Here is a 24,677-nt window from a genome sequence, read left to right on the forward strand (position 1 = left end):
AACCCCAAATTCTCACCCCACTATTAGAGTCGTAGTATTCCTAGGGGGCGCTGCTTGGATCCGAGCCTGAAAATACTTTGATACTTGACCATGGATAGGAATAAATTAGCAGAAGATTTGTTTGATAGTCTAGCTAGGGGGGGTTACACCCCAGAACACACGGCGTGATAATGTACGTGTACAAAATGAAGGATTAAGGAGTAAATTTATCAGACTAGAAAAACTGAAGAAAAATGAATTGTCCAAATGGTGGGATGGGGCTACATTGAAACAGTATATTAAACTGAATCGTATTCCCAGGGGGCTGAGATCCCAGATTTTCCCCACATATGATGATTTGGATCCAGATCTGTTGCCCTGTTGGACAAGGAGCTAACAGCTAACTCAATGAGACTTATGAAGATATTGATTATCAATGCTGAGAGGAAAGTGACCAAATTACAGGCGGAGATTGAAACTGTTGAGAAAGAAATTGAGGGTTTGAACCTGAAAGAATCTACTGATAAGAATTACAAAATTCTAGATGAGGTTATACTCAAATTTCAAGAAGAGATAACACAGAGAAAAGCACGTAAATTAAAAAGGGACGAAAAAGATTACCTGACAGGGAGGGTCTTCACCTTTTCAAGCAAATATGATAATTTGATCCATACCAACTTGACACTTAGGAGCCCTAGCACGTCTAATATTTCAGATTCAACATCCATCAGCACTCCGGCCACTAGTGATAGTGAAGTTGATGGGGCTGCAAATACACCTGCCCTTGTAGGTGTTAGCACAGAAAGTAATTCCACTTTTTTACAAGAACTAATGAGGATGAAACGAGGCAAGTTCATCCAAAACAGAAGTACAAAAAAACAAGAAGGGGCAATAGAAGAAAAAGTAGCAAAGACAAGAGATCGAGATGGGGTCACAACGAGATCCCGGGACAACAAAAAAACTTAGATGTTGATGGGTCATCCCTTATAAATGTGATTAACTATTCCAAATTTGAACTAACTACAGGGACAAGGAGCCTTCTGGCTAGAGGACTCAACTTTTGCCCCAGATCCTTTGGGGACCCCTGCAGATCTAAGATCGATTTATTCAAATTTGTCCGTAAACTCAAACTTAAGAAATATTTCCATCAGCATCCGACTATAAGTTCTAGTTCTGATTTACGCATATCCGCTTTAAGTACTCTGTCCATTGAAGAAGTACATGACACAGCACTTATTGTATCTCTAGCAGAGAGAGATGAAGATCCGGGTATTCTCTCAAGAATGCTGCAGGATTTGGAAGTTGAATCTGACATAAGTATTTCCAGTGGCCTAAAGAAGAGATCCTGCTGGACACCGAGGTCTTGGAACTTGAATTGCATTGATAAATTCTTTGACTTGGTGTGTCAGGATTTTGATAAGCACTTGGCCAAGATCAATTATAGGCAATTCACCAACAATTTGAATCTGGATGAGTCAGCTGCACTTACAATACTGAAACAAGACAAAGATATTATCGTCAGGCAAGCAGATAAAGGAGGAAATGTGGTTCTCATGAACAAGATTGACTATGACAATGAGATCCTATCACAACTCAATGATATAATCTGTTATGAGAAGGTGTGTGGGAATCCGATCCCCAATCTTACTCACACAATAAACAAGAAGTTGTTGGCATGGAGGGAGAAGGGGCTACTTAATAAAGATGAATATATTTATTTGAGGGTGGATCATCCTAGGTATCCCTGCTTGTATACACTACCCAAAATACACAAGGGTTTGCCTTTTCCACCGGGTAGACCTATTGTATCCGGTATTTCAGGTCCTACTGAGAAACTTTCTGAATTTGTTGATTGTTTTTTGCAACCGCTAGTGTGTAACTTACCATCCTTTATCAAAGATACCACACATATTCTGAGTATTCTGAATGATGTAGAGTGGGACAATGACATGTTGTTGGTAACTTTGGATGTGGTCTCATTATATACATGCATTAACCATGAACTAGGACAAGAAGCTATCCGGTTCTTTTTACACAGAAGATCAGCCAGTTTTTGGGAACATACTGCCATGTTGCTTGAAATGATTAACCTCATTCTGACCAATAATTTTTTCCTATTTAACAGAGATTGGTTCAGACAAAAGCAAGGTGTGGCGAAGGGTTCCAAATTCTCCCCCTCATACGCAAATCTTTTCATGGGGTGGTTTGAACATAAATGGATTTGGGGCTCAGATGCAATCGAAGGGCAAACTTTTATATTGTTCTGGGGAAGGTATATAGATGACTGTTTCTTGATATGGACAGGTGGCGAGAAGAAACTATTGGAATTCTGTAAGTTCTTGAATTCCAATAACATGAATGTGAAATTCACACATCAATACAGCTCTACGAGTATTGAATTTCTGGATGTGGAAATTTTTATTGCTGATGGTAAGATCCAGAGTAGGTTGTTTCGTAAGGCCACAGCCTGCAATTCTATTCTTCATGCAGATAGTTCACACCCTAGGCATCAAATAGCATCTATACCTTATGCAGAATTTGTGAGGGCTAGACGCAATTGCAGTCTGGATGAAGAGTTCTCCCATGAGGTAGATGAGATGGGTAGAAGATTCCTAGCACGAGGCTACTCAAAGAAAACGGTGAAGAAGGCTCATCTTAAAGCTAAATGTTTAAAGAGATGTGATACGTTAAAGACGCTTAATAGAAGTAAAAAGAATGATCAACCTAATGTAGTTCGGTTCATCACAGACTTTAATGATGCTTCGTTGATTCTAAAGAAATGTATGAACAAACATTGGGGTTTACTGTCTCAAGATGAATCACTGAAAGATATGATACCAGAAAGAATACCAATAGCATATCGGAAAGGCAGAAACTTGAAAAGTATGTTGAGTCCCAGTTTTACTGCTAATCCTCCTGATAAAACATGGTTATCTACAAAAATTGTGGGTTTTTTCAAATGCGGAGACTGTGGAGTGTCATAATATTAAGGAGTTCTCGGATGGTAAAAGACAATTTAAAATCTGTTCATTGATCAACTGCAATACTACTTATGTTGTGTACATTATACGGTGCAAATGCCTGAAGATTTATGTAGGTAGTACAATTCGTTCACTTAAGATCAGAATTGGTGAACATGTCCGAGCGCTCAAAAATGCTGATACAAAATATCCAGTAGAAGCACACATAGTTAACTGTAACTCACAAACAATTCATAAGAGTTTTGAATTTTTTGGGCTGGAACATATCCCAAAAAATTTGAGGGGTGGTAATAGAGAACTAGCCCTGCGTCAAAGAGAGGCACTCTGGATCATGAGATTGAGGGCCGTTGAATCAGGCCTCAACTCTGATAGAGAGTTGGAACTCTTCCTTGTTGACTGAAGATGTATCATATGTATTCATGACATTGAAGTTGGTAAGCTATGCGTCATTTGCTTTGTTGTGTCTGAAAATTTACCTTTTTTGTGTGTATATGTTTCCCATATCAAATGGGGACTTAACATTGAGTTATTAATCAAAATCCTTCAACAATGTCATCAGGATACCTACTATAACATTTTGGTTATTTGCATTATACGGATTGGGTACACTTGATATTTGAACGAAGTTTTTCAACATCTTAAGAATATAAATTCCTTGTCTTTTGAGATTAGGACACTTTTTCAGTGTAAAAGTGTAAACTATTTGTCAGTCTGGTTCATTGAAGCATAGTGAGGCAGTAATTACGCGTTGTAGATTTAGTCCAATTTTCCCCTTTTACATAGGGACTGGGCATGTATTCATTAGTTGTCAAATCTAGGGTTGAATAGATAGTGGCTATTCATATCGTAACCATAGGTCGAATCTATTTTGATTTCTAAAGCATCGGTTTATTTATTTTTCATCTTTTATTTTCATAGTATTGCTTGAAGTGGTATTTGTTGTCTCTTGGCACTTTGGCATTGTGCACTAAGGGTTCGAATCCTCCCTGTCCAGATCAAGGCAGTACATTTGAAAAAATCGTGCTCGACCGAGCCGTAGTCCGGAGTTACATTGACTTCCGAGACTATCGGTAGTCCGTTTTCTAGGTTGATTGCATTGCGTGTTGGTTCATAACCGGCAGTCCTTTTGACTTCCGGGTTGCAGACACGAGACAGTGGAGTCGCGTACTCGCGTCTCCGTGCTCCTTGATATTTGAGAACAGTGCGATTTTACCCTGATTGTGGTGAGTACCGGCTTGTATGTGATTTGTGTATTTTTTACTCTTTCAATAACGTTGGTTCTGACAGGAGACTCGGTCACGGTCTTCTGCGAATACGGCATGTCCTTAACAGCTTCCTAGTCTACACTTTACAGAATTTTAGAAGCTGTGTATAATTTTTCAGGATGCTTCTTTACATTTGGACTTGGGTTTGAGATTGATATTTTGGGATATTATGGGGTTGGCTTTGTTTCAATTGTGGTCTCTAACTTCGTGATCATATTACTGAAGGATGTATGCTAATAAATCGTGTTTGTACTGTTTGGTTTCACGTTAGATCTGAACGCCGTTATTTGATTACATACCTGACGTTTGCTGAGTTGTGGGTCGATTACTTACTGGACATGGAAAATCGTGCATACTAGGTTGTGGACCCTATAATAAAGGTCATTGAAGTGTGGTATTGTTGACCCACTTGTTGTTGAACAGCCTTTGAGCATGTGGCTTCAGTGTTTAACTTTACAAGATAATAGATCCTATCTACATTTTCTATTTCACGTATTCACGTGTTGTATGTAGGAGTTCGGTCTACAACCTGCACATCAAAACAAATTGGATGAACACTATTGATGACGTATAGAAGTGGTCAATCCTATTAATTAGGAGGTATGACTAATGATTTTAATAAGTATGTAGATTGACACAGGGGTGTACTCTTTGCATGGATTTCTGAGTTGATGGTTAGCACACGCCAGTAGTCGTCTATCCTTTTAATGTGGAGTTTATCTCTATATTTTGTGATTTAACGTATTGTTTTGGTGTCTGTGGTTAGTTTAACTTAATTTCTTACACAATTCTCTTTTTTGTCCTATCCCACGTTTTTTGGGTGATTCTTGAATATAAGGGACACTTGTTGAAAATGTTCCAGCTAATTTGCACTTTGGGTTTAATTTTGAGTTCTCCACTCATTTTGTTCTTTACTTGAAACTTCAAGGACTAAGTTCTAGTATTTTGGTTTCTAACTCAATGAATACACTTACAATTACAGCCCTGAAGAAGTCGTTTGGGATTTCAACAAGGATTTCCCATGACGAAACACGTGTTGGCTTGAGTTGTACTATTATGGAGGTGTTTTCAAACATGGTTTAAGTTGTACCACTGGAGGTGTTTTCAAACATATGAGAAAACTATTCAAATCGTCAAATACGAATGGACTTTTCAAACGCACATTATAAATGGACATTTGATTTCGTCAAGATTACTTATTGAATTTTTAAGTGTATAAATAAGTGTCTGTAAGGTGTGCCGCACTCTGTACCATTGTTTGTTGGGTTGTTGAACCTGTAAGGGATGGGTGTGTTCCCTTGTGCTGGCACCCCTTCTTTCTTTTGCTCTCATTGATGTTTGAATTAAATTTGTGCCATTTATGATCCTGAGCGCCCACACAACCCCAAATTCTCACCCCACTATTAGAGCCCTTTTCAGATGGGGTTTTTGGAATGGGTGGTCACTGCTGCCACCGTCCTGCTCCTTGTTAGGTTGGCAGTGCATACAACATCATCTTCAAAGTCTGTTGCCTTACTCATCTAGCGGGTACTGGCACCACAACTCCGTTTTCGAACACTTATCATCGGGCCACCTTCAGTCGTGTTACCACTTGCTTCCATTGGAGAGGCAGATCTCTGAGTTACATTTGCTTCCATTGTGTGTGCCTCCATGTGTTTTTCCACTCCATAGGGTGCCATCCTTCCTGCTACTTCCTGACTTCCTCTGCAGGCATGAAGATCCATAAACTGCCCTCTAAAATGACTTAGTTTAGCTGGAAAAAGCAGCATATATTGGAAATTATGTTTGCGGAGTTCAGTTTTGGCCTTGTCAAAAGTGCGCCACCTTGCCTGAACCTCCTCCTTTACGGGATTGCGTCCTGGTCTTTGTAATATAGTTTATAGTTGAGTTATTTTGTGAACAGTGGTCTGTGCCACTCTCCTGGCCTTGGTGTCACCCGAGGACTCGATGTAACCTCTCTGTGACAAGGAATCGAGACAGGTGTGTCGGTTTGACCATAGTTCTAATTACGTATTCCACAGATTGTTCAACTTCCATGCTATCTACCTTTTCAGGAAGGCCCTCCAGGTGGACATTATTGCACCCCAATCTGCCTTTGGCATCTTCTACTCTAGCATGTGGTGCTGGGTCATCATGGAGAGTCAATTGACCTCTGTTTTGAGGGTCTTTATAGAGTCTAAATGTTCTTCCAGGATTCTTTCTGCCACATTCACCCTAGATGTCATTTTCTGGAAGTCCGTTCTCAGTTAATTGATGTCCAACGTGACTATCAACTTTTGTTTCAAGAGCAAACTGTGATTTTTACCAGCCTCTAATAGCTCTTTCAAATTGTTTTTGAGGTCACTGTGTAGATTTGGTCCTGCCTCCATAGACAGCCTGGGTTCCTCTTGACATGCGCCTGAAGGCATATTTCTCAAGTTTGTTGGCTTGGGCCTGCTTGTGAGATACACTGGAGAATGCCTTCTTGCCACAAGGATCTACCCCGTCCATCTCTGGGTGGTTTGTAACACTCCCCCTTGTTTCCCCTTTGCAAGCTGCTCCGGTTGGTGATAGTGACTCCCCTTTGGGTCGCCTGAGGTGGCAGAGCAGAAGAGTCGCCGTCAGTGGTAGGGTTGGTTACTGAAGTCTTCACCATACACAGTAATGGACTTGCTGCGTCTCTCCCACCCCCACCGTGGAAGATGTTTAGGTGATTTATCTTTGACACCTGTTGTTCATAGCCACTCTGCCACCTTTCTCAGTTAAAGCAAAGGCCCCTCACCAGGATAGAATGGATTGTTTGCTCCTCTTTCCCACCATTTTTAGCATGATCCTAACATAGAGAGAACAGCCCCGTCTAGCAAGTTATTCTTCCAGTACCAATGGTCAGGATCCTATAGCAAGGCCTATGAGGATCTTAGTTTCTGTCTTCAGTCAGCAGCGCTCCACACACTCCGGCCGCCTACCTCGCATGGCTCTGAAGCGGACCAGGCACCTCTGAGCATTATCTGTGTATGGTGGTCACTGCTGTCTGACGCCACATCAGGGGATCTCTCCTAGTGATCAGCGCTGGCTCTCTGTCTTCTCTTTCTTTTGAACCCTGTCCAACTGGCTTACTTAACTCAGGTGGCTGCCATTTTGGCCCCTGTGTCATTGCTGAGGAAAGTTGCACAAACTCTTGTCTTGGCAAACTCCTTGGCCCCACTGATCCGTCGTGGGTCCAGCTGCGCTGGTCCCGTTAGCAGCACAGGATTGTGAGAGGGTATAGACGTCTTCTTAAGTCATGATTTCAGCTGACTGCATAATTTTCAGCTGGACCTCCAGCTCACAGCGGCATCTTGCCTTGAGTTCCAGGCCAGCTCACCCTGAGGCCCATTCTTATTCTCAGGGCTCTCAACTCCTTCATGCTGAAGGGCTCGTTCTGGGTTCTTTTTCTTAATCAGGTTCTTTAAGCTGTGTATCTTCAGTACTTGGTATTGTCCCTGGTTTTGCAGGGCATCTGTTTTTGCACCCATGAGGTACTAAATGTTTGCTGTGGTGTTGGACTAATACCAATTTGTCGTCTTCCTTTTTGGCCTTCCATCGACTCCTTGAGTCTTTAACAAGGTATTATAGATGGTTGCAACCCATCTTCGTAAGTCAGTGGAAAAATATGTTCTCATATCTGAATGATTGTCTGTTGAAACTGACTCACCTCAGCTGGTCTGACCAATATTTATGCACAGTTACTCTTTTGATCATCCTGGGGTTCTCCATCGACTACCCAAGGTGTCATCTCCAGCCTGCACATCTCCACCTGTCCTCATGGCAATACTAAATACTCAAAAGAGGAGGCAGAGGAAACAACAAAGGCACACCCTCCTTGCTTTCACATGTATACACATCTGGCACCCTAATGGAAGCAGCTTACTTTCTGTAAGCCAATAAAAAGACAAAACCAGGATATAGAACACTCTGGACAGGTCATCTGAACCACAACTTATAATATCATGCTTCATCATATGTGACCTGGCCCCACCAGATTAGGTAAATACCACTCTTGTAGACTCAGCCTATGAAGGGAGCTTTTAGATAAGTGTTTTACTGGAATAGAGCAGGCGCTCAGATAAAAATATCCTAAGGTTGCACCCAATGGACTTTTCAATATTTGTTGGTAACCTTCGATTATTGCTGAAAACCAAGAGGGCTAAACATAGAACTATTATGGTTCAGCTACATAGACATATATGTTTCGGCCGGATGTACAACCTATAAGGGTCTATTGTCTTCTCCAGGGCTCCTATTCTTCCCTGCCTACTTAATCACACGTGCTCTGCATACCAGTAAGGCCTAATGCTCTCACACCTGTAATGTTTTCCACATTAAAGAACATCTGCCGGAAGAATTAGAACAAACAAAAGGAACATGATTTTGTTAATTGTGTTAACTTACAAATAAAAGCAAGTTTTAGCAAAGTGAGTAAATGTCTGTGGTGCACTGACAACCCAACCAGATGAGCACTGCTAATCAAAGGTGCTCTGAACTTGTATACATTAATCCCTACACGTGAGCATACCAGTGTAGTTTTTCACTTGTGGCAGAGCTTACTTAGGGTGGATTTGAGCTTATCTCCTCTGTGTGGGGAACAGTTACCTTGTAGTTGCACACTATGTGAAAATGGAGGAAGGCAACCCATATATTTAATGTGTGTGAAAGAGGTTGTGTATACAGTCTGTTGCAAAATGGGTTTCCACTTATTTAGTACGCCAGGCTGTTTTGCTCTTTGATCACCCGGTTTTGGACCTTTATGATGGGTGAGTCTCACTACCTGAATACCACTCCCACTAATTACGTGGTAAATTGGACTGCACATGTTTACTATCATTTTCCGGCTTTTAAGATATGGCTTCTGTGATACAGCAAGTTTAAGGGGCGCAGGGCTGGTTACACTTGAACAAGCGTGTATGCATGGGTAGAGACTGCATGTGAGAAAGTACAGTTGTGCGCAGCCTGGTAGCTGTGCACAGGTCAACTGCCTTCAGCAGTTTTAACCTACAAATTTAACCCTGCAAAACACCCCTTTTGATATGCATGATCCTTCCTTTTGAGTATTAATAAGTCAACCATATGTAGGCCTTATTGCCCATGAAGTCAGGGTGCAGACATTTAAAAGTAGGGCATGTAGAAATTAATGTTGAAATATACCCAAAAATGATTGTCACTGTAGCAAGTCCAACCCCTGCCACAGAGGTCCACTGGGCTACTCTGGTGCATTTATTAAATGCTAAATTGATAGTCACTCAGAAAATAACTAGTTCACTCTTCTGACTTGTAATTTTAAGTCCTCTTTAATGGTGAGATCAGATTTTAAATTATTATTTTAGAAAATTGGCATTTTCCTGCCATTTGGTTCTGGGAGTTTCCAGCTGCCTAGGCTTGTCTTGGCTCTTCTACTGGAAATGCGTATTGGAGCCAGAAAGTGCACAAAACGTGAGATGTGGACAAGATGGCTGGGGGAGGATTAGGACCCTGTGCTGATTACACTTCCAAGAGTCTTTCTCTAGCACGCAATAAGCAACCTAACACCAGCCTTTTTTTTTGCTATCAGGCTGGAGCCAAACCATGAAAAGGGTGAGGATTAGTCCGTGGGAGTATTCCCGCTAACAAGCTAGACTGGGGGTAAAAATGGCACCCCAGAACATGAAGAAGAGCAAAACTCTAGACCTGGACTTGCAACTGCAGCAACACAATGGAAAGCTGGAAGGACTATCCCCCTGATGCCGTAGTGCACTGAGGACTCTATCTAGAGCGGACTGTAGGACTAGTGGGTCTCTCCAACTGCCGGTTTGGGGAAGACCTGGGCACTTCTGCAGCCTCCTCCCAATGCCCCCTCCCCCAACTCCATGTCCTTGCAAGACAGCCAGGAGGTCATGGGGTCTGTGGAGAGCACATCAGAGGAGACAGCTGGCACAGGGAGCCAGTGAAAATAGCTCCATGCAGAGTGAAACACTTTTGAGGCATGGGGACCTGCTGAAAATGTTCCTGGCGGCTAGAACTTGCCACCAGGTGTAAAACCAGCCCAAGATCATCTGAATCTGCCGAATGGGGACTGATTTATGAACTTGCAAAGATTTTAACCTTTAATCCCCTGCTCGAAAACAGAGAGTGTTGGGCTGTGCTGCACTTTTGAAATTTACTCCCAGGACAGGGTTGGTGCAGTATTAAATAATAATTGCTTGGTGGACGGGTCTGCATCGGGCCCCTCCTCCCCAGCTTATCGGTCCGAGGACCCCATCTCCCAGGCTGAGGTATGTATGAATGAGGCCTGAGACCCCATCCCTAGGCCCTGAAGACAAATGAAGGGTCCTGGGACCTCATCCCGGGGACTGGAGGGCTGCAGCAATCCTTCTGCCCACATGGATCACAGGCGCAAGGAAGAAAGAAGCCCAGCTTCTGTACCATCACAACTCAATGTCAGCTGAGCTTGGAGCCAGCGGGCAGTGCAGGAGTGGCTCTCTGTGCTGTTCCAGTGAGAAGGGAGGCAGCTAGACTGTGTCCCAGGTGGGACTGGACAACCCTTTAAAAAAAAAAAAAAGGAACCACATGGCAGCTAAAATCAGCGATGCGGCTCAACGAGCAGCGACCGAGCCTTTCATCAAATACCACCCACAGATGGATCATTTAATAATGGCCTGTGGGGCTTGTTCTGCCTTCAAAAGTGTTATTGTCATGGCCACAGGAGTTCAGAGGCACCACCAATGAAGTAAAGGAGTGTCATGGGGGCTGCAGGAGTTACAAAGCAGAAGTGAATTTGTACACTGACCTTACGTTTCTGGTGCCTTGAAATCCATGACTCCCTGGCTTTTCACTATTATGTTATCACTGCTAAGGCTGGAGCTTTTGTTCTATAGCCTTGGAGTGTATCATCTTCCAGCAGTTGGTTCCATGGCTGCATTTTATGTGGCTTAAATGTGTTGAAGAAAGTTATAAACATATGTGATGTTTACTTCTAAAAGTTGTATTGACATTTTATTGATGGTGGTGATTTTGTATGAATATTGCAATGCTTTGTTGACAATAATGAGTGCATTTCAACATGGTTATTGATTTCAGCATATAATGGTGATATTTTTAACATATTGTTATTGATCTTTTTAGCGTGGCGACCCTTTGACAAAGGCAATAGGCTTGTTTTATAGTGTAATGTGGTGCCCCTCCCTCCCCCCGACAAAGCCTGCTATACTTAAAGTGATACCCCATTATATTGTGATGTTCTGTCTGGTTTGGGTGAGGGGTATTGTGATATTTCTGGGGGTTATGACACAGTAATGGTAAAATGTGATTGCAGAATATCACCAAAGATATTACAATCTGCCTTATGTATATATTTAGAAATTACTGCATAGCTTTCGGTAGTGTGTGTGTATGTGTTTGCGTGTGTGTGTGTGTGTGTGTAGTAACTGTACTTCTCATTTTTTGAAGAAAGGTAACTGACTGGACAATAAGTTACTTAGTGTTGTTACTAGGTGCCAGCAAATGGTGATTACTGGCACACACCACCTCCCCTGAGTAGGCCTTGGACTGCTCTGCTTCGCTACACTGAGACAGACAAGTGCTACAGTGGTGTGCCTGGTTCCCTGTAATTGTGGACCTATTACTTGCCTAAACCTCACATTATGCACAACTTGTAGCCCAATTTCTTACACAGTCTAAATAATATCAGAAGAATTTTTGTCACACTACGGTAGGGCTGCATTTCCCATTGTCCCTAGAGGATCCCTGCTCTATGCTCCCGACATGATGACATATGTCTGGTCATGCGTGTGCAGCTACACAGGCATCACCTCCTAGTACCTAGCAACATACCATGTATGATGATAAATAAACGCACTGGCAGGCAGGAAAAGAATCTGTACAGTGGCTGCAGTTTTTCACTTTACAAAGTAAGTGGTGTGTGGGGATATGGCGTACATATAACAGGGGGTGGGGGTTGTTCGCCTTTGGCTATGAACGTAAGATTGGCAGATGGGATTGTAGTAAACCGTGTATGTGAGTCCTGACCTGGGCCGATATGTGGCATTTACTTGGATAATTTTGTCATAGAGCAGGTTGTAAATGAGACAACCATATTGGCATAAAATATTTTGGACTGCATAAGTGTGTCCATGTGTATACAATTATGCTTTTGTTTGATTTTCGTCTGATATTTGTTGCTTGTCCAGTTTTGTGTCCGTTTGCATGCATTACCTACAGGTTGGGTACATTGTAGCCCATTCTTCTAGTTTCGCATGACAATATATTGTGAGTTGACAGTTTTTGAAATGGCAAAAAGTGCTGTACACTACAATACCAGTTTTCAGAAATAGAAAACCCTTTTAGGCTTCACACAATTTGCCACCTGGCAATTAAAAAGTAATGTTTCTACTCGAGTGCTTTTATTTTATATAAAAATCTACTCGTAAAATGGGAGAACAAAAATAGGCAGCACACCAGTAGCCACTTATTGAGGAAGTAGCAAAGTATGATATCCCCAAATGACTTCCTCAATTTTATTTGAAGCTTTTTGGTTTAATACATTTGTAACTTGTAACTTAAAAAAATCAGTACGCCCACACTAGGAGTCACAAAAACCTTTATATTGTTTTGAGAAATTATTCATATGAATACTGATACAAAGTGAATGTTCTCTGTTCTTGTATGGTGTATGACTACTAGGTGAACTATCCCCCGCACTGACGAGATAAGCTTAGATCCACCCTAAGCTAGGGTAATTGTAGCACAGGCATGAGTGAAAAACACTGGCATGCTGACGTGCAGGGGGTTATGTACACAGGTTTAGGGTGGCTTTGCAGTGTTCACCTGGTAGGGGTGTCAGGACAACACACACATTACCTAATTTTGATAATACTTGTTTTTTCCTGATAGAGCCTTGTAACCACAGATTCATCACCGTGGATTATTCCCCAGACACTGGACTGGATCCATAGAATCTTGAGCAGTACCTCTGCATGCTGGTAGGTGGCATAGAGCGGCTCTGTGTTAACATGGTCTGCTACAGAAGTGACGTGTGCAGTGCCCATATAGCTGCCACTCCATCGCACTGACATCAGTTCCTTTCTTTACGTTCCAGTAGTGCTGATCCGGAGAGCTAGCTCTGTTGTTTTTTTACCACTTTTTTTTTTTCAACCTTTTGTCAATTCTTTTTGAGCTTTACTTCCAGTGTGCGAGGGATATGTCCCCCAACAAGCTCTCAGGATTTAAACAGTGTGAGGAATGTCATAGATAGATGTCTGTATCTGATCCCTACTTTATTAGCTTGTGGTGCTTGGGATCGAACCCTTGGCCAACTGCAAGCATCCCAAGGTGAAGTGCGAGTGGGCAATGAAGCTCCTGGTGGCGCAGCAAAAGGCGGCTCCATGCCGTTCTCTGTCCTGTTCCCAAGGGAGATCTTGGGCCCGTTCTACCTCCTAAGCATGTGGAAAATCTTAATCCTGCTCCAAGTCGTCGTCATTGAAGATGACCAGAAGCACAAGAGGAAGTTGAAGTGTTCTTTAGCTTCTCGTAGCAAGCAACATGGTTTTAGGCCTAGCTCCTGCACTCCACCCATGGAATCTGCGGCCAAGGTCTGCTCCTTCTTTCGGATGGCAGACGGGTCTGCTCCACGCTTCCCAGAGTTCCCCAGAACTGGAGCAGTCTCTGCCCACCTCAGGGAGTTCTATGACTTCATGCACTCCATGTTTGGGATAGTGGCTTCCTCTGCTTTGCCTTCTGGCCCCACGGAGCTGAGAGGTGCCCCTGCTGGGCTACCGCTGGTGTGTGCTTTCCCCGACTCCAGCTGGGCCCTCTAGATCAGCTCATGGATCTGGACTGACACAGACATAGGCACTAACACCTTCGCCGGTTCATGTCCCCTCAGCACTGTTTCCAGAGCCTTCAATGCCACTCGATGAAGAGGAACGAATCCTCCTCGCCTAATCTGAGATGACAACATTCCACATCGACACCAGTGCTGGGTGGACCACACCAACCCACTGTGGAATTGCCAACCTTTGACAGACCCACCATCCCAGACGGGCTGATGATGAGGAGGGCTATGGCGTCCTGGAGGATGAATCCTTCCAGGGGATGATTAATATGAAGATCTGGGTGACGTTAGTGGTTTGGAAACATCTCCAGACTCTGACTTGGTTTCTACTCCAGGTAAGAAGGAGCATCATTGACAATGGTGATTCGAAGAGCAGCGGAGGTATTTGAAGTGCAGCCTCCCTCTGTCAAGGGCAAGACTAGTGTCTTGGCTGAGTCCTTCAACTTGGGGTAAGATCTGTGGAAGCTATACTTCACTTTAATGAGGCCCTCACCAGCATTCTCCAGGGGCCCTTGACCAAAACGTGCATGGGGGCTCCTTTACATAGGATGATTGCCTGCCAACACAGCCCTGCCCCTGGAAACCTGACCTTCCTCTCTGAGCATCCTTTTCCTGAGAGGTTGGTGGTGCAAGTCTTGATGGGCAAAGTAAACCTGAGCGTATTCCCTAGCACCCCACCGGATAGAGAATCAAAGAGGCTGGATATCTTTGGGAAAATAATATTTTCTTTCACCAGCCTGGCATTGCAGTTGGTGTACACCTCATGCCTCTTGGGACAATACACTCACCCCTTGTGTCATTCAGCTGCAGCTCACAGGTAACGGCTGAGCCATCCTTAACCAGACATAGCTAGATGGTCAGGATGCAGCGAAGTTCACCATTCAGTGTGGACTGTACACCACCTACTTGCTAGGCAGCGCCTTGACCTCAACGGTGGCACTCTGCCACCATGCCTGGCTAAGTTTGACTGAGGTTTCAAGGGATATTTATTTTCCTTGATAGCTCCTATCTTTTGGGCAAAAAGGCTGACATGGTGCTGGATTGTTTTAAGGAGAGTCAGGTGAGCTCCAGATGCCTAGGCCTCTCCTTGGGTTTCTGACACGGAGGTTCTAAGTGCCTGCAATTCCAACCTTACCCTCTCCCGGCCAGCAGGCTTCCAAGTATTCTTGTGACCAGGGACTCAGACCCATCAGAGGATGGGGAACCCACACCCAGTGTACTGTCCACTCCCCCACCCCTCCGGCTGCCACAGCCTCCAAAGCTCTTTAATAGGCCCTCAGCGCAGCACACCTATCCTTTTGGCGGCAGGATAAGGCACCACCTTCCCCAACAGCAACAATAACCTCAGATAAGTGACTGTCCCAAATCATACAGCTGGGTTATGGCCTTCCAATCCTGAAAGTCCTGTTACCCTTCATCCTCAGATAGGGTGAAAGAGGACCATCTCTCCTTGCTATGTCAGGTGAAGTGTAGACCCTATTGGCCATAGCAGCCATCAAGAGTGTGCCACCTTCAGAAGTAGGGAGTGGTTGTTATTCCCACTACGTTCTGTTGCTGAAACAAGATGTAGGCTTCTGTCCAGTCCTAGATCGTCGCCCTCAGCATCTTCCCATGGAAAGAGAAATGCAAAAGGTTCATTGTGGCTCAGGTTCTGGCTCCTTTGAATCCCTGACATGGGATGATATTGTTGGACCTCCAGTTGTATATGTCAACATTTACATCCTGCAGGCCCACAGGCATTACCTACGGTTTACTGTAGTCCAAAATAATTTCTAGTTTGCTGTGCTCCCTCTTGGCCTCACCAGTGCACCTCGAGTTTTCACAAAACTGATGGCAGTGGTTGCAGTACATCTGCAGAGGTCAAGGATTCTAGTCTTCCCCTACCTTGAAGACTGGCTGTTGAAGGTGGGTTTGCCTCAGGCAGTCATCTGCCACCTCCAGACTACGGCAAATCTGCATTCACTGGGATTCAAAATTAACATGCCAAAATCACACCAGACTCCTCCTCAGATGCTCCCTTTCTTCGGAGCCATTCTAAACATGGTATAGTTCTGCACTTACCCTCCAGAGTGGAGGGGCTGGGACATTCGAACAATGATCCTGATGTTTCAGCCTCGGTCTTGGATCTCAATGAGACTGACTCTGAGGTTACTGGGACTGATGGTATCTTGCATCCTGCTGATGAAATAGGGCAGATGGGAAATACGAACTCTACAGTGGGACATGAGGTCCCAATGGGCCCAGCACTAGGAAAATCTATTTGACCTGGTATATATCTCAGGGGAGATTGCAAAAATCTGCATAGGTGGCGACAAACCTCAATTGGATCAGTAGCAGAGCCTTCTCCCTTCCCCACCAAAGCTAGAATAGTGACCGATGCATCACTTCTGGGTTAAGGTGCCTGACTGGGAGTAGTGAAGATCAGAGGACTCCGGACTCCGATGGAATCTCAGATCTATATCAACCTTCTCGAGCTGTAGCTGGGTCTATCCACCTGACTTTGAAAACCTTCCTCCCATTCATCAGGTGAAGGCTGTTTCAGGTGTTCACGGACAACATTACCGCAATGTAGTATTTCAACAGACAGGATGGAGTGGGGTTGTGGACCTTGTGCCTCTAGACATGGCTAGAACATCAGGACATTACCGGGCGTGATCGCTGACCAACTCAACCATCAATACCTCACAAACTATGACTGACATCTGTGTCTGGAGGTGTCACAAGGTATTTTCGAAGGATGGGGGAGAATCTTGGCTTGATCTGACCTCTCCTGCCTCGCACACCAATCCACACCTTGTCTCCATCGCAAGAGGGTGGGAGGTGTAGACGATCTCTAATGTGCTGCAATGTCTGTCTTCGCTATCATGGCAGTTCCTAAAAAAATATGATCCGCATGTTTGCCCTCAATGCCCTCCATAACTCCCAGCAGAACTACCAATGGGAACAGTGGGATCTCCCACCCCAGGACCTCGGCGAGCTCACTCAACAGTACAGTCCAAAACCTCTGATTCAGAGGGCATACCCAAATCATCTGGAAGAAATCCACCAAGGTGTCCGTGCATTGGGGGAAAGCAGGATTTGGGTGGAGCCCCGTCCGGTGCAACCTAGCTGGTGAAAGATAAGCCCCATGAAGGTAGTATGTTTGAACCATTCGTTGGCAAGAAGACATGGTTGTAGTTATGGTTGCTTTCAAGGCATCTCACCAGTCCTTGTCTTCGAGGGATCCCAACCAGTGTCCCCAGTGTCTTCTGATGTGGTCCAGGTCACCCGGTGCATTAATAATCAACATTTTATATATTTGAGAAACACCCCCCTTTCCCAGTGCCCCCATACGGAGCTTGGCCTCTAGCGGACGTTATTCTGGGAGGGAGTCGTGTAAGCGCGCCGTGAATGAAGGGCATGGCGGAGTTGGAGATATTTGTAAAATTGGGTGTGGGAGAGCTGGTATGTAGTTTGGAGATCTTGAAAGGAGCGCATGTGTGATGATATCCATACATTTCTGAGGTTGGATATACCTAGTAGGTTCCATTTGTCGAAGCCTTTCAAAGTTGCTGCCTCAGGCAGCCAGGTGCTCTGAAAAGGATGTATGCTGAGTCTGGGTGTTTTCCTGGCACTCTCCGTGCCAGGAAAACCATTTTGGTCACAAAATCTTTGCTACTAGAGATCGGGGAGCTGTAAAACAGACCCAGAATCTGAGGAAAAGGTAGCTGGGTGAGTTCCAGCCAATAGGGTGGGTCTGACCAGCCCCCATTAAACCAGTCATGTATGACAAAGAGATGGGTTGCCAAATAATAAAGATATAACTTAATCACACCCAACCGTCCATCATGTGGGCCATGCTGACAGTGCTGAAGTGCGATCCGATGTCTGGTGCCCTGCCAAAGGAATGATGTTGCAGCTCTATCCAGTGCAAGAAACCAGCAGAGCGGCAGTGGAAATGGGAGGGTCCTCCACCATGCCAGATCAGTGTTGGCCCTCTGAGTTAGAGGTGTGAGGTTCAAGGAACAGGCTAGTTTGTGAAGAAGTGCCACCCCGATGCCTAAATAGATAAAACTCAGTTAGCAAATGGGTACAACTTCCTACCAGGCAAAGCAGTCTCAGGATGGTGCTAGAGGCACTAGGACCGATTTAGATGAGTTCATTTGGAGTCTGGATGCGGTCTTAAAACAACAGAGAAGCTGGAAGCAGTGAGGACCCCCCATGGTGGGTTCTGCCAAGTAGACGAGGACATCATCTGCCTAGAGAGCTATGCGATCCTCGCATCTTTTGCCCTAATTTCACCCACGAAGGAGAGAATCATCCCTGATCAATTTTGCCAGTGGCTCAATTGCCAAAGCGAAGAAGAGAGGGGTATGGGGGTGTAGGAGGCTGGCTCAGTTTTATGGTGTACAGTTATGGTGTGGCACCCTATACTGAGCCCAGGCAACCCTTAGTGATAGTGTTTAGGCATCCAGATAGCAAAAGCTCTCTAGGGGCAGCTGTGGTGAGCAGATAAAGCTTATCCAGGAGGAGTGTAAAGCACTTGCAGTACCACAATAGTCAGTCAGTAATTGTCATACAACAAAGAACCACACCAGGTGTTGAAAAATAAAATATTCTTTACTAGAACACTACTACTACTACACTAACGTTGGTATATCTCCACTGTGAGATATCTACACACAAAATATACGCTTAGCAACCAGAAGGAAACACATAAAAATACATTGGACCTTGTGTGGGGCCTAAACCATGTACTAAAAAAGTGGTAAAAGAATGCAGGTGCCCAACTAAGGTAAGTGTGTTAGGATCCCAATGGCTAGGGGAGTAAGGGATTACCAGAGGTAAGTATCAGAAGTCCCACAAGCGCCCGGGTGCAAAGTAGTTATCGATCCGGCTGTCCTATAGACTAACACAGGACCGTTGCGGTTGGAATTTTTAGGATTCAGGACCCTTCACAGAGGACCCCGAAGAAACCAGTTAGCACAAAGAAGGATGAATAGTCCCCCCCACCCGTGGATACCCAGAAGATTGGAGTACCTACACCAGGGAGCCCAGGTGCATAGGGGTGAAATTATGTTGGAAAACCTAATTGGGGTCAATGGGAGCCTCACTTATCCAGCTGCTGTTGTGACCCGTAGACCAGGTTGGTGGAACCCAAAGGTGGATTCTGGATGTGAAGAACCTGAACAAGAAGAGGACAGTGTCCATACCCCTCAGAGGTGTCCAGGCGGTACAGGTCGGCAATTTGCATCCTCCTAGAGGTGAAGTTCCTGCAGGTCGTTAAAGGAAGAAGTCCAGTTGTGGAGTCCAGGGGATGCAGGAAGATTCTTGGAGTCATCCACAAGCTGTCCCATGTCGGTCACTGGATTGCTGGAGAGTCAGTGGCCAGCACGACCACCAACAAGCCTTGGCAAGAAGAAGTTGCAGGAAGTTTGCAGGATTTTGGGGACCAGCAAGGTCCAGGAGGCTCGACCGTTGGAGGGGAGTCAGGGCTGACCCTCAGCAGGAAGGAAAGCCAGCAAGAATCGTTGGAGCCCCACGAGTGACCCACTGGCATCAGTCACAGGGAGTCGCAGGGAGCCCTCAGCAGCAAAACAAAACAGGAGTCTTACATCGGAGGAGCTGCAGAGTGGAAGCTTAACTTGGAGTTGTAGAGTTCTAGGGGCTGGGGCTTCTCTGAGCTCAAAGTTCTCTTGCAGGAAAAGCCAACAAGCCTTGGTAAGCTCAACAGTCATGGTGCACAGTGGCTGCAGCAAGGGCTCACCATCTCCCCAGTGCGTCAGAAGACAAGTTGGACCCAGAGAGGATCACAGAACCACCACCTGTGTTGCAGAGCCTTTTGTTGTCCATTGGGGCAGCAGGATCCACCAGCCGGTTGTTGTCATAGTAAGGTGCCTCCGGATACAGGGTAGTGACTTCTTCACTCCAAGGGAGATACATTCTTGCTTCTTGGATGCAGACAGAGTCCTTGTGACCCTAGAGGATGCACAGCTACGGATGTTGCAGAAATCTTGCAGGAGCTGGAGAAACAATGTTGCAGTGGGAGCCCTCCCAACTGAATACAGTATTATTTCAGTTCCAAAAGCAGACCAGCAGTGGTTCCAGAGGCCACGAGCAAAAGATGTCTTGGAGAAAGTTCCTTGTAGAGTCTTGCTCAACGAATCTGAGGACCCACACTAATGGGAGCCCTTCAATAACCCTAAAAGGGGGTTTGGCACTATGTGCAGTGACCCACCTAACAGAAGGACCCAGGAATGTCATCTACCTGGCCTAACCAGTCAGATGCTCCCAGGGGCCTCTGCACATCTACTTTACAAGGTGGCAGAACCAACCGGCCATCTGGCAGAGCACTGTGCACCTCCCTAGGGGAGCAGTTGGACAGGGTGATTGTCATTCCCCTGTCCTTTGTATGGTTTCGTGCCAGAGCGGGAACCAAGTGGTTCTTGACTCCTGCAAACCGGTTTATGCAAGGAGGGCACAATATGTGCCCTTTAAAGCAGTCTTGTGGCGCTGGAAGGCCACCCCACCCTAGCCCACATACACCTAGTTCTAAAGGAGAAGAGTTCACACCTACCTACTACAGGAAACCCTTTGCTCTGCCTTCCCCTGCTCAAGTTAGGCTTAGCAGCAGCAGGAGTGCAGAACAGTGTCTGGGGGTCTTCAGCAGCACAGACTAGCAGGCAGACCCTGCACGGCTGTACAGACAGATCTAAGGAACCCCCAGAGTACATAGCATCATGCAACTAAGACTGGATTCGGTGTAGTTGCATGATTCCAGTATGTTTGATACCAAACATGCCTAGGTTCAGAGAAGCCATTGTGTAGTTGGACTATTTGTGCTGACCAGCGTCCACTACATACCTTAAAATGGTTTTCCTGCACTTACTGAGCTCAGGGAATGGAGTCTGGGGTTTTTAGGAGCACCTCTGCTCATGCAGAGGTGCCCTCACGCTCTTCCCTTGGGATCAAGGACCTACCTTACAGAGTGCATGTGCTGTGACCATGATATAAGGCAAGCCTTATATCTAGAGTGAAATATGCATGCACCATTTCAAGCAGGCTGCAATGGCAGGCCTGCAGACACAGTCTACGTGGGACTCCATGGGTGGCATAATACATGCTGCAGCTCATGGGAGACCCCTGGTGCACCAATGCCCTAGGTACCCGAGTACCATATACTAGGGACCAACATAGGTGCACCAGTATGCCAACTGTGGGGTGTAAAAACAACCAAATTTAAAGGCGAGAGCACTGATACTGGGCTCCTGGTTAGCACGATCCCAGTGTACTATAGTCTAACACAATGACATCAGGCAAAAAGTGTGGGGGGGGTAACTATGCTACAAATATGCTACTTTCCTACAGGGGTCAGCCCTGACAGGTCCCCTGAGAAATGGGGAACATACGGGAAAGGGTTCCAATAATCTGGACGTGGGCCGTAGGAATAGTATGCAAAGCATGGACTAGTCTAAAGAAACAGGGTCCCATTCCTGCCTGCCACAAAACCAGCTGCTGATACCTCCAGTCCACTGTGTCGAATGCTTTATGACGGTGATTGTTAACCTGTGGTCCGGGGACCCTGGGGGTCTGCAAAACCTAATCAGGGAGGCCACTGCTGTTTAGAAAATTACATGATATTAACAGATTAATAAAGTATACATAAAAAAGCAAAATGTACAGTTTAATATTTTAGAATATGAATTTGAAAGCTAAAAATTAAGGTAGTATGCTTAGTTTGATTCGTGGGAGTAGTGCAAGTGCATCCAACAGAATACAGTATTAATGATGAGTGGCCTCAATTGAATTTCGAAAAGCTCCAACCCTACATTCAAATTTAGATTTTTTTATATTTGTTTGTAAATTAAACAAAAAAAATAATTTGTATATTTATTTATTGGATGTTTCTATATTTTTAATGGTCAGATTATCGAAAATGCTTAGACCAGGGTCACTGGCTTTCAGTATTTGCTCATTGGGGGTCTTCGGATGCCAATACTGATTGGGTGTGGGCCCCCTGGTTCAAGTAATGATTAAGTGGGCGTCTACATAAATCAGAAGGTTTAGAACCACCGCTCTATGATGTCTCTAGTTCTGATCAAGTTGAACACAGACTAATATGTTTTTTTCACTTTCTAATTGCTCATTTTAGGAAGGTTGTAAAATTTAAAAGTTTATTTTTTTATTTATTCCCGATTTTCCTAGTGCTGTTCTTGATGTGATTGTTAACTCAGGGACTAACCAATTCTTTACTTTTTTCCTTGAGATTTTAATATGCAAATAATATTAATAATCTTCCTCCTTAAGAGATCCCTTGTGAACCAACTCAGCAGTTCAGAAGATGATTTCAACAGCAAGGAGGCTCTTTTACTGATCAGCATATTGTCTACGTTGTCACGGCTTCTAGAACCTTCATCGGCACAGGTAGAGTGTGTAACTTTGCTGTTACCTTGGAGACTGTGTTTGTCAAAAATGTCTCCTACTGAAGCATTAATGATGCACTCTTGTGAAAAGAGATGATATTTGGGTAAAGCAGTAGGTAAATGTGGATTGAAGAAAAGTACATTTACACTTGCCCATCTATATGCTTATCATTATACAATGATAGCTTATATTCTGCATTTGATAGTCTTGTTGATCAATTGTATTGACCTTGATAATCTGATATATAATGTTAAATTTTTAAGTTTTCAGTGAAACACGGTTGATAGAAAATGTTGCTTTACAAGCAAGTTTTCTTGCCAACTGATAGTTAAAAATGAAACCAAAACTGTATATAAATAAAACGTGTTCAGTGATCCTGCACATGTACAGAAATATTTGGTTGTTTATGAATTCAGAGTAGTATGCTGATGAAGGTTAAATATGATTGCAAGTAAGTGACTTTACATTCCTTACTGTTCTTAAGGAAAATTCTGCAGTATCTTAAACATCACTATCTATTCCTCAGTTCCTCATAATAAGGATCTTTACTATAACATCTTTGTTGTAAATGATTTGGCGATTACTGTTTTTTTACAGCTTTACTTGGATGTGAAAGTTGAGGTGTTGGTGGGTTTTCACTATACCAAAAAATATCCTTATAAGATACATTAAATATAGTTCAGAAATGATGCACAGTTTATCACATTTTAAAATCTCACTCGGAAAAACATACAATAATTTGTATTGTTATTTTAAATGCTCTTGGGTTTCTTAAAGATGCAGAGCAATCTAGTGTAGGAAGCTAGCGATCTAAGTGGTGTGCATCAGCACAAAATATAATGATGGTCTTAGTGTTGAAACTTTTCAAACACTCGCCCCCAGTCACTGATCTCGGTTAAATCCTTAATTATTTTGCGTGCCACATCACCCCAGTTAGGGTCCAGCTGTATGCAAATCAGTCTTGAACCTGCTCTCCATTGCAACAGTCCAGCCTGAACTGTGAAGCCAGGTCCTCCGTGGATCAGAAACCAGCATCCTGGGACCGGTTTCAGGGTATCACCCTAATCACTTACGGTGCACACCACAAAATAAAATGTAGACGGAGTGTTGAAACTTTTTGAACACTCACCCCCAGTCACAGATCTGGGTTTAATCCATCATTATTTTGCTTATCACGTCACCCCAGTTTTGGACCCAGCCATATGCAAATCAGTCTTGACCCTGCTCCCCATGATAACAGTCTAGCCAGAACTGCCAAGCAAGGTCCTCCCTTCACTGGAAACAAACATCATGAGACTGGATTTGTGGTACCACCCCTCATCAGTCAGGCTAGCTTGAATCCAGTGGCACAGCGAGCAAGGGAGCCATATATGTGCCTGTATAGGCACCACACCGGCATCCTCACATCAGTTCTTTCCGCATCAGCCAGTGCTGATCCAGAGAATTGCTACCCTGTCAGTCACTTTTGACTGAACTTTTCGACGTTTTGACAAGTCTTTTTTTAGGTTTTCCTCATGCTGTGGCAGGGATGTCATTAAAGAAGTCCAGCTTCAAGCCCTGCTGGTTCCTGTCACTGGCACATGTCTGTTATGGACCTGCCTCTCATATGCCTTTGGTGCCTCGAGTGAAACCACGACCCTAAGTTGTGTTCTGACTGCCGTGCCATGAACCCGAAGGCCTTGAGGAAGCGATCCCACAAGACCTTAGCTGCTCGTCGTTTGATAGGAAGGTCTTGGGAGCAGTAGCAGAGTCAAAGATCATCATCGCACTTTGTCATCAGTCCACTTTGGTAAATCCCGCCAGAAGAAGAAAAAGATATAGAAGAGACCTTCAACTTCACCTCAGCAAGACACAGGAGCATTGTCAATCAAGGACTGGCTCTACGGTGGAGCCTGCACCTGGGTCGTCTCCACGCCTCCCCGATTTTCTGGGACTTGGAGTCTCTCCCGCCCAACTGAAAGAATTGTGAGGCCATGCTCCTCATTTTTATGTGGACTGTCTCCTCTAGTGCGCCTTCGGATCCTGAGGAGTCAGCAGGGGCCCCTTCTGGTTCCATGCCAGCGGCTTTGGCCCCAGCTCCAGTCAGGCCCGAGGATCCTTTTCTGGATCCAGACAAGTCCCTGCCATACCAGCTCAAGCTTCCTCGACGCCGGTCCTGAGCCTACTGGCAGCTCTGCCCCATTTTAATCCCTGACTCAGACACAGAGCCGTAGCGGTGTTGATTTA

The 24,677-nt window shown here is 44.6% G+C and overlaps 1 protein-coding gene across 4 annotated transcripts in view; it reads left to right on the forward strand.

Moving 5' to 3' along the window:
- The window catches only part of FANCI (FA complementation group I), a 714,639-nt gene that overhangs the window by 466,300 nt on the left and 223,662 nt on the right, over positions 1-24,677 (forward strand). For all 4 annotated transcript variants that reach the window (XM_069222692.1, XM_069222696.1, XM_069222693.1 and 1 more), the window contains one exon: positions 22,335-22,451. In XM_069222692.1, coding sequence (XP_069078793.1) covers positions 22,335-22,451 — 117 coding nt within the window. The remainder of the gene's footprint in view (positions 1-22,334; positions 22,452-24,677) is intronic.

Source organism: Pleurodeles waltl, chromosome 3_1, assembly GCF_031143425.1.
Source record: "Pleurodeles waltl isolate 20211129_DDA chromosome 3_1, aPleWal1.hap1.20221129, whole genome shotgun sequence".
NCBI lineage: Eukaryota > Metazoa > Chordata > Amphibia > Caudata > Salamandridae > Pleurodeles > Pleurodeles waltl.